This window comes from Dermacentor albipictus, chromosome 5, assembly GCF_038994185.2.
Source record: "Dermacentor albipictus isolate Rhodes 1998 colony chromosome 5, USDA_Dalb.pri_finalv2, whole genome shotgun sequence".
NCBI classification, from domain to species: domain Eukaryota; kingdom Metazoa; phylum Arthropoda; class Arachnida; order Ixodida; family Ixodidae; genus Dermacentor; species Dermacentor albipictus.
Window position 1 is genome coordinate 46656033 of NC_091825.1, and position 11259 is coordinate 46667291.

Below are 11259 nucleotides of genomic sequence, written 5' to 3' on the forward strand. Positions count from 1 at the left end.
ACGGTGGCTGTGGAGCCGCTATAGATATCTTTCAGTATTTTTACATACGGCTCGTCTACACCCTGATTCCGTAATGCCTCCATGACTGCTGAGGTTTCCACAGAATCAAACGCTTTCTCGTAATCAGTGAAAGATATATATATAAGGGTTATCTATAAACATCCAATTAGATAACTAAAATTATTATAATTATTTAACTGTTTAAATCGTTAACAGGTAAATTGAGGAGTTGTAGATAATCGTTCAATATTTTCTTTTTCTTTTAATATTTCGCTGGCATTCTCTCTTCGGCCCCCCCCCCTCCCCCCATAAAATAAGCACCTGACGTGTACCTCCTGAGAAACATCTCAGGATTACCTACAACTCAGTAACGAATGTCTTGACGATCAGAGCAGCAATTAAACAGTTCAATAATTACTTTATATTAACTAATTGAATGTCATGAAACAGATTACTGTCGATTTCTCAGCCGGACTCTACGAACAACACGCACTTGGTCATCCACGCGTTGGATGGTCCATCATTTCTTTTTTTTTAAGCTCAGTGCATGATAGCTGGGACTCCTTGTACACATAGCACACAGAGTAACCGCTTGCTCAGGAACGTCTACCTTACGGTCCTTGTGTTTTTGTGCGCAAGTGCAGGCTAGCTCGTTCTGTGTACGCGCTGTCGAAAGGCGCCTCGTCAGACGAGCTGGTGCGAAAACTCCACGGCAGCGTCGCCACCGGTATTTCGTTTTGGCGCATTTTCTGCATTCTGACTCACGGTGGCGATTGTCGTCTTGCTAATTCCAGAATTTATTTCCTCTGAAGCTCTCAGAGTAATCGGTAAATGAGTTTCACGACTGTTGATTGACTTTCTTCAAGAGATCAACATCTGGCGACATAACCTTGCTAACAGCGCTTGAGACGCTCAGCGGTGCTACCTGCGCGTAAAGCATACCAGGCTAATCCCACCTGTACTAACGTACTACGTCAGAAGCTTAACGTAATAAAGCTTGACTTAATGCGCTTATTCAGTGCCCTTTTCACAAAAAAAGTATGTTGTATTGATGGTGACATGCGCTCGATCCCAGAGTGTTTCGAGTGCGGAAACTGTGATGACAGCTTAACGTATCCTCGGAAGGCAATGTTTTCGCTTGAACCAGACAGATTGGTTGATTAGAATTCTCCTTTGTTTGCTCATGGCCTGTGCGTGGCCTATTACCATTCGTTATCAGGGGAAAAGAAGGAAAACAAAAGAAACAAAATACGCTTGGCTAAGATAAAAAAAAATTACCGCTTTGAATTTACGCGTGCGTAACGACCTCGAACAGCTTCCTAATCCGGATAAGCCTTATACTCGTGGAAAACGAGTCCAGATTCCATGTCCAGAATAAACATGTCCAGATTCTTGTCCAGATGATACTGTTCCAACAGAACTGATGCAGAACTGAACATGAACATAAAAGAACATGAACGTTCTCTCGGTAAAGAGAACTATTCGCACTTGTCGAACCACTGTAATCTATGTCATTGTGATCCGATACTTTTTGACACTGACATTTTGTTTTTAGATAAAAATAAACTAACGCGTGAAATCGCAGAATCGTTTCATATAAAAAAGTGTGCTGAAAAATGCATAAACCAATCATCGGTCGCAATCACTGAAAATGAATTTGCTTTTTTAAATACTGGTTGAACCTTTTTAATCTGTTTTTAATCTGTTTCTGTTTTACTGACGACTCTTGTTGCAGATGCTCAGTGCTGATAGCTGAGATATTTATGTTTTGTATCTCTCCGAAAATAAAACAGTTGTGAGTAAGCGCTCGTGTGTCCCCCTTCGCTGTGTCCTTGTCAATTGTGCGCGCTAAATATTTCCCTATGGGTATACTATTCCAGCCAATGTACATGGTTACCTGTGCGGGAACTCTCTAGCTTCTACTGTTGTTCAACCGTATATTAATTAATCTCTAACAATTCTAGACAACATCAATGACAGCAGCGCTGAGCACATATCGAGGCTGACGCTGTGCCACGGCCCCCAACGTTCCTCTAACCATTACGACCACCTGTCCTGACCCGAATAAGAAAGCTTTAAAAACGTAGAAGTCGCAAGAACAACAACAAAAGCTCTCGTAGCGTTTACGCGAGTGCGTGAATTGAGGGCAGTTGTACGCGTTTACGTATGCCGCGTATGTGGTGCACACCCCTGCGTTCCAGTCTGCGCGCACGGTCTAATTCGTGGCGACGGGTGGCGCAACTCGCACATCGCACGTCGAGTGCGTAGCGCGCGGTCTTCGCCACTCGGGGGGACCTTCGGTGCTCGCTTGTTCAGTACGAGCAATGCGAAGGCGTTTCGGACATATTTCCCTTCAGGCGACGCACATGCCGATCAATACCCGTGGTTATAATTGCAAATGAGAATAGCATGAGGCGTCAGACGATGACGATGACTGCAATCGATAAGCAGCGACTGAACGAGGGAAGTCTCGACCTGTAGCCTTCATCGCGGAACGACGTTCCTACAGGGAGTGGGGACATGTTTTCGTCAGGGGGCCAAGAAGAACACAAATTCCTTTGTCGACACGTTGGTTCCCGCCATTGGTTACCGTTGTTAAATCGGTACTGATTTATGAGAATAATTACATTTAGGACGTCCATCACATATATTAATGCACACCTATAGTTTGAATTTTGCTAGGGAAATTACTTTATACCCGTTGACTGCGCTAAGAAGTGTTGGAATATTGGTGGACAGTAGGACATGGACAGGAACACGAAAAAAGACACACCGAACGCTATACACACCTATACGAATAACTACCAACTAGCCCAGCTTTCTGCCTTAATTGCTTAAGATCGTTGGTCGGGTTGCCTGCACCTAAGTGTTTCTCGTATAGTATAGCGCTGGATTTTGTGATGAGCAAATCACATGACTTCCCTGTCTTATGCGTGTCACACCTGTGTAGTGTCAAGGAAAGTTTCGTAATGGCTATTCTCGCGCACGTTTTTTTTTTTTTGCCTGCGGTGAAAGGACTGTTTCGAAAATGGCCTTACCGCAAATAAAACACACGAAAACACGCCCTACTGCCGCAGCGACCATAAATCTTACGAAAACGATTAACCATACGCATCATTTGGAAATGTCTTTGGGCAACAGCAACTGCACTGAATGTATCGTGAAGTCAAGCTCTGCCTCGAAGGCAGCCCCGGCGACGTTTCTCCTCGCCCACTGCTCACCCCATGGTTTCAGTGGCTTCTTTGTGCGAGCACAAAAGACTCGTTAGGCGTCCTTGAGGATATCAAAGCCTTCGTCACACGCGGAGCAGCAGGAAGTTAAAACATGCAATAAAAAACGTGTATCGAAGATGTCAAAGAAGGGCGGCACCTTTAATACAGTGTCAGTAATTTGCCAAATGCGCAACCTCAAATATAAACTTTGCGCAAAAGCGAATGAAGTGTTTCTGAGTGAAATGTACTGAGGACAACAGAAATGAAAGAAATGTTCCTTAAGGAATGGTTCATTCGTTTCGGGGAAGCGAGCCGGCCTCTGCCCGCCGCGAACATATATAGCGTCTTCCCAGGGCTGCCTTCCACGTTGTACCCGAGAGCTCTCGGCGCGTTTATGTCACGAAACGCGTTCATTAAGAAAACGGTTGATTAAAACTGTGTTCTCGTTACGTTTTTATTTCCTTTGGCTGATCAGAGTTACAAGAATACGATGAAAATTCGCACCAGTGGTATATAGCCTCACATCCGGAATAAATACCCCATCTAGTTCGAGAACCGAAGGTCTTATTTTTTTCTCCTTGTTCTTAATTTGTTCTCCTTGTTTAATTTGTTCTTAACAAATGCACGCCTAACGAACGGTCAGATCTCAACACGCGTACACCCCACGCAGACCGAGCAAATCATCTTTCTGCATACGGTGCGGATTGCAATGAGCTAGTGTGACAGTGGGGCCTCCAAATCTACCGTTGAAAAGATATAGCCACAAGATAAAGGGAACACTACCGAACCCCTCTGAACCATGGCTGAAGCAACGATCAGTAACAAGTACATCATCTCAGTTCCTTGAGACGTCGCTGTTGCGGAAACGTCGCAGATGGCGCTGTGGACTCTCGCTACGCGCGTCACGCGTGACGGCTGCGGCCAAGTGGGTGATCCCGATGGTTGGTCTTCCTAACCGCGGAAACGTTTAGGGGACCACCCCATGCGTGTCGACGCACACGGGGCCTTGTCCATTGTCATCGGTGGCGTCGATCTCGCTTCCAACTTGCGAATTTCCCGGCACTCGGGCTGAACCTGACTGCGAATCTTTGACTCGGGGACCAACTACGATGCCGGCTGCTCAAACAAATATCAAACGCAGAAATGATTTCGTGAGATAGCCTCGGAACTCTGTTTAGTAAAATTTGTTGCATTATAAAGACAAAGTTTAGCTGCATTGACAGAAAAAAGTTGAATTTTTATTGATGACCTCAATTTTTCTTTTCAGATTCCCAAATATTAGGAAAGTAAAAAAAATAGAGGCACAAAATTTACATATTCGTAACCGTGTCAAAAATAAACACCGCGGTTCTGTAAACTCCATCTGTTAGAGCTTTTAAAGCGGACACGTTCGGCATAACAATTTGGGGTTCGGTTGAATTGGTTACAATGGTTACAAGGGTTCAGCAGGAGTGCTACTCACAGATGACTGGTAAATTTTAGCGTTGTGTATAATCGATCAATATTGCCCTTTTTAGTCGTATTAAAAGATGTGGTTAACATAACTGGGATACCATCTTAATTGCCGAGTTAAAGCGCAGCAAACATAGTATCATTTTTTTTATTTGTGTCTTCAGCAGTTTTTATAAAAGATTAACGCCCTAAATCAAAACTGCGCTTCATACAGTCACCAGATGCTAGATTTTCATTACAAATGCAACAAACTTTATCGAATTCAGTCCAGCGGTTGCCCCCCCCCCCCCCCCAAAAAAAAAAAATTCCTCCATCACCGAGTATTTAGATAGCAGCCCACGAGCTAACGCTTCCTCTTAATGAAGTCATCCTCAGTAGAAGTACTACGTCAACACCTCAGAACGTGCCTAGCAAGTAGCACGCGAAGTTCCTGAATTCTAATATTAGGGACACCAATTTTCACTCTGGGGTCAAAATCACGTAAGTATCCACGGCTTATACCCTATACAGACGATGGGGAAACTGCTATGTCACCACAGCACCACAGACGCTTCTAACGTTTAACGCTACAAAGGCAGTTCGTTAGAAAGATCGAGCCATGGGAAACGAACAAATTCTTGTGTCGTTTTATAGCACGACGTCTGGGGCACGTTTAGTAAGCGTCACGTCCGAAGCTGCATGCCATGCAGTCACGTGCTCAGAGCACAAGCGAAATGCCGGCGCCTCTCGACAGACGAGCAGTACGTGCCTGTGGCTTGGACAAGAATGAAACGCTACCATGCTAGTGTGACAACTAGCAGGGCTTACTGAATCAGTCTGAAGGTAAACAGAGAACGCCACGAAAACAGCTCAGTCGCGCATACATATATATATATATATATATATATATATATATATATATATATATATATATATATATATATATATATATATATATATATATATATATATATATGTATTCCCGCCAGCTTGAGTCACTGGCTGTGTCACTGTGTACGTGCCGTTTTTCAATAAACCTCTTTCGCAATGAAGTTTAAAATATATGAAAATATTTATTTATTTATTTATTTATTTATTTATTTATTTATTTATTTATTTATTTATTTATTGTGTGAGTGAACGGTTGCTTGACAACGTGTCAATGGGCAACGTGTGAGGCGACATCACAGCGCGCCGCGAACATGGCGAAGCGTATAGCGGGAATCGAAGCAAGTTCAAAGTCCTTCCTCTCATTCAGAAACTGAGGGTGGTTGAACAAGTCGGCTGCATTATCCTGATTGGCTCATTATTGAATCAACGACGAACGCCACAAAAGAGGGGACGAACATCAATAAACACATACACTGCGTGATACACACACATCGTTCAAGTTATCGTCCCATAGGCGTTTACGCTGTTACATCGTAAGTAAGATTGATTGAGGAGTATTGAAGGCAGCCTTATAAATCCGGATACTTGAAGGGTGAGACTTCGAGGTAGTTGTTTTTCCATTTTAGACTGTCTGGTACAGCGCAAAGCGAGACAGGGGACAGGGGAAGAAACGAGGAGAAGCGCTTACTGCCAACTGAAATTTTATTGCCTTATACAAGGTCTTATATAGAAAAGGCAGAAGGAAAACCACATAAATAAGAAAATAAATAAGTGTGTGTGTGTGTGCGTGCGTGTAAAAACAAACAATAAAAATGAAAAAAAATCAAGAAGAAAAACATTATAAAGATGCCACCCCCGTTCAGTGTTCGCGCTGCCATTGTCTAAAAATGCCATCTCCCTTCGTGATAAGACCTGGGATGGCTTACTTATTCCCAGGTATTCTTCACGGGCCGGCAGTAAGCGCTTGTCCTCGTTTTTTCCTGTGCCCCATGTCCCGCTTCGAGCTGTACCGCACAGTCTAAAATTGATACTTGAGCGTGGATCACGTTCTGTACGTCCCATTCTAGTGACGGCAAAAAAGCAAGAACTACCAAAAGTGCGAGTTAAAAATCTAACTCTTGTTTGGCCGAACTTACGTCCACAGAGGCAGGCTACCCTACAATCCCATTGATAGTGGCGAGAACGCTGGTCGATCTTCGAATATAATCACACGGGTTAAATGCGTACGCCATTTATACACGCACCACCGTACCTTCTATAGCAATCGCTGGTGCTAACGTACATTCTGGAATGTTGAGCAAAACGAGGACAAGGTAAAAGCGGGAGCCAACGTTTTGACAAGTGGACTTGTCTTTTTCAAGACTTTTCGAAACATTGGCACCCGCTTTTACGTTGCTCTCGTTTCGCTCATCGTCTTGAATTTCCATTTTCCGCCTTCCGGGTGTTTTCCCTGGAATTCTAGAATGTTGAATTATTGGCGACCCCTGAGCAGTCCAATCAGACCCGCATACTTTACTGTATAGGCTTTCATGTACAGAATTTTTAAATGTTGCCCACTGCAATATGTAGCGCACTTGAACTTCTCGATCTTGATGACTCAAGAACACGGACATTATCATTACGAGAAATCATAATAGATAATCACTACACCAACGGTAATTTTGCTTATGAACGTTCTAACTAAACACTTTATGGCACATATTGCAGCTTACGAATTGTGGCCAGTGGATTCACAAACCATATCCACTTCGAACTAATTCAGAGGATAACACCAGTTTCGATATATACATTCTAGCGTGTGGGACGATATGCATTAGTGTTCGAGTCATTTCAGAGCTTCTACGCATAAAAAGATATTTTGGTAAAGAAGCGAGTGAAACAATTAACTGTTCATTTTTACCGCAAGTATCGCAGCACCTTTCTCTAACTGATGCTAGCATTCAAATTCTTTCAAAGTGGATGTGCCTTGTGAAATACCTGGCTTCATTTACTAAATTGCATTATGTGCCCTAAGGTAATTAGCTGAACAGCTGACTCCTTACCTTTTTTTTTTTATAAGCCCAAAATGCACCTTCATTTTTTTTTCTTGTAATGTCCAACCGTTTAAGTGATGAATCTCAGTGCGCACATTTTCGCTCCATGCTACGGGCAATCGTAAAATATTTCTTCAACCATTAAAGGAAAGCACACACTCTGCAGGCACGTCCCGCGTCTAGCGACAATTCAATAACGGTGACGTAATCCACCGAGCGCCGGCGGAAAGCAAAACACGCGAGAGCCGCTTTTCGGCGAGCCCACCCACCTTCCCGGTGCCGATGAGACGCGCCAGTTCCGAGGCGGGCTTCAGGAGGAGCGGCTCGGTGACGGGGGGCAGCGCGCCGCGGCCCGGCTCGCGGCGGCAGGCGTGCACGGCGCCGCACGTCGCGTCCACCACCGCGTCCACCAGGCGCCGCATCAGCCCGCCCAGCCAGGCGCGCCAGGCGCAGCCCAGCGCGGGACCCACCACGTCGACGGTCGTCCTCGCCGGCACCGGCGGCGAAGCCGTCGCGGAGACCTCGTCGGCCATCTCACCGGTTCTGCCGATTCAGTTCGGGACAGGCGCTGCGGGGCAACGAGCCACCGCTGGTCTCGACGTCAAACGTATTGTACAGGGAGAGAATCCCGTACAGTTAAAACTCGATATAGCGAAACCCGATTTTACAAAGTTCCCGATCTAACGAAGAAATTCCCATTCCCCGCAAGTACCCATCAGGTTCAATGTTGTCGTCAAGCCGAATTACCGAAACTAGCTTGCATTAAACCAGATTTAACGAAGACTTTCCATTAATGAATCAGCGAAAAAAGATGTGATTTCTTTCTAATTATCGCGTTAAAACATCTCGGCACCCTAGTCGCGGCCCTACGTTTATTTTGACGATGCTGCTCACCGCGCCCATGCACGGGACAACGGAATCGGCAGTCGCTAGCGTTCTTACGTACCAGATGGCGCTAAGGGCGGCGGTATTTCGCCCCCCTCGCGCACTTTTTAGACGCGCAGGCATGGGTTAGCGGCAAACACAATGCCGCTGTACCTTTTATATGTCGCTGCATTAAATTTATAGATTTCGAAGGACTGAAGAAGCCCTTACTCGATTTTCCGAACTTCCCGATTTAACGAAATTTTTCGAGCGTGGTCATAACTTCATTAAATCTAGTTTCAACTGTATATTTATATGATGTTTCCGAGGCTTATTTAGCGAAGCGTGTAAACGGAAAGGAGATAGATCTAAGCGTGGCTCACTATGGAAGCTTTACAGGCGAAACTCACAGCGAGTCAAGTGTCTCTATGACGTTGTTAGCACGTGGCCGGAGACAGTAATCGAAAGACGTCACCTCTTTAGGCCAGTGCTTGTCCCGGAGTGTCTTCAGCCCTTAATGCGGTCGGCGTTGCCTGAACGGATGTGAACCAGCGTATCAGAAGAAGATCTAAGAATGACCGGAAGCGCAAAGGACAATCCTGTCTCGGGGGAGAGACACTGCGACCCCGCTGTCGCATTGGCCAAGTGGCTAAAATGTTCCTTCCATTTTCATCTGCGCAGCATGTGCACTAATTCTCTACCATATCATGAAAGCTTTTTGCGTTACTAGCACTCGCCGTACTCTCGCGTTCGTGTTACTAAATCGAGCCAAACAGCCATTGGAAGCGTTTTCCTTTCCATCTGTGTCTATTGTTCCCGGTTGAGGGATCTCTGGTATGCCGCTTCGAAAACGAACGCGTAGGCACCAACAAAAGAACAGCTAGTATATATTCACCACAGGAATAATCGGCACTATAATTTTCCCGTTTGGAAGACTAGAGTTCGTTATAAATGTCAGGCCGTTATATCTGACGGACAGTCAAACTGAAACAGGCACAGAACTGCTGAAAACAGCAATATAGAAAGTGAATTCAGTTTATTAAGGCTCGATGCGACTCACCGCAGTTGCTGGAGCATCGGCGACTGGTCGCGGAATCTGTGTTGACAAGTAGGGCAAGCAGGCCGCGTCACTACACCGAAGTCACGCACAAAAAACCGTCCACTCGAGCCCGATTCCAGCGCACCGCACAAATAAATATCCGCGACACGGTACAGCCCTTCGGTCCACTTGAGCATTACCAAGGCGAGAGGCAACGCAGGCGAGACGTGAGGCGTTCAAGTAGGCCGTGTCACGTCGCCACGGATGCGAAGTACAATGGACCCCAGCCACAGCGCGCTAATTGTCCGGTAGAGGTTGCCGGAAGCGACGGCGGACGCTCTGCTTCCAAGGGCGCAGGTCGTCACGCTTTGTCCGGTGCCTTCGCACCCGAAGATCGTGCCAAGCAGACCACGCGTGCCGTCAAAACCACGCGAGCGCTTTTCCGACGAAGCTGATCGCACACGAGTCCCGAGGTCTTCGGCAACAAGTACGTCACAAAACGCAAGTCCGAAGCACAGACGTCGTCCTCCCACAGCGTCCGTTACGTTACGTGCCGAGCAGTACTCCGTCTGGATAGCGCGTACCCGGCGTGCACTCGACGAACGAAGCGAACGTTACTTCGCGGGAGTCCCTCGGAGACTCGGCCCCGCAACGTCCGCGTCCTCGGAACCAGGCGAGCAGAGCGGGCGCCGATCTTATCCGCGGTCGTCTCGGTTTGCCGTGCCGAGTCGCGCCGCGGCCGACGCCTTGTGGCGGCGAGGGTCACGCGCGCCCCGTGGGCCGCGCCAGCAGGAAGGAGGAGAAAGCGTGAACGGGAGCAGCGCGGGCTTCCTTCAAGTTGCGCGCGGCGCGGGCCGGTCAGCACGAGGAAGCATCGCCTCCTCGGCTGGCGCCACCGAGTGGGACTCGCGCAAAGCTGGTGTGCCTGTTTACTGAGGCTCCACAGTGATGGGGGAGAAGGGGGGGAGGGGGGGCACGCGTGGTGTGTGGTGGTCATTACGCCACCTGTGCGTCCGACTATTGGACTTGTCCTGCGCGTAACGAAATTCGGGGCAACGATGCATTACGAAATATGCGAACCCACGGAGCTTACCGAGTGCCTCAGTTGCTCCTGTAAGTCGAGAAAAACTGTAAATAAAGCAAAGGGGGAGGAGGAGGTGGATTTCTGCGTGTTGCCTGAAGTTCTGGATCTGTTTCACAAAGTTTTTTACGTCTTGAGTTCTCTTTGCCACTGGCCGACCGCTATACCGCTACTATATGTCCTACATAAATGTTGGATGTAACTTCCTCTTACGATCGAATACAGCGTACGAACTCTTTTTTTTTTTTGCAAATACAGGCCCCGTTGTCTGAAGTCGAAACGAAACCATTCACCGAGGATTACGACACTCACTAACGCGAAATGTGAGCGCAGGTCCATTGACCCTTTTCGCAAAGCAGTTTGCTCTGGAGAAACGAAATGGCACTTTCGGCTGCACGCCGCCGAAAACGCCATCTCGGTTGCACGGGTGTACGTCGTGCATATTTGGTTTTGCAGGATGGTCAGAGCGACCTTTCGTGCCACGTGTTTCAACACGTGCAAACCTGTGGGACGTTAAGTCTTCATAGCCTTTAAATAATAGTTTGAAAGTGGCATGACTATTAACCAACAGTGGTTTTAGTGTGCGTGCATTGGTATGGCGAATATTGCTTTGGTAATGCAGTAAGAGCATGGTCGCGTGTTTGAACACGTGCGAACACGTGTCATACCTTAAGTCTGTGCGGCATTCATTGCTTTTAAAACATCGAT

The 11259-nt window shown here is 46.7% G+C and overlaps 1 protein-coding gene across 3 annotated transcripts in view; it reads right to left on the minus strand.

Annotated features, from left to right (window-relative positions):
* LOC135900479 (fatty-acid amide hydrolase 2-A-like) overlaps positions 1–10232 on the minus strand; it is a 143224-nt gene extending 132992 nt beyond the window's left edge. The window contains exons 1-2 of one of the 3 annotated variants that reach the window (XM_070538366.1): positions 9492–10232; positions 7837–8135 (exon numbers count right to left, since the gene is read on the minus strand). In XM_070538366.1, coding sequence (XP_070394467.1) covers positions 7837–8100 — 264 coding nt within the window. In that variant the 5' untranslated portion in view covers positions 8101–8135; positions 9492–10232. Of the gene's footprint in view, positions 1–7836; positions 8136–8841; positions 8860–9491 lie in introns of those variants that run through there. The other 2 variants (XM_065429963.1, XM_070538367.1) reach the window with 2 other exon arrangements.
* Positions 10233–11259: the final 1027 nt, after the last annotated feature.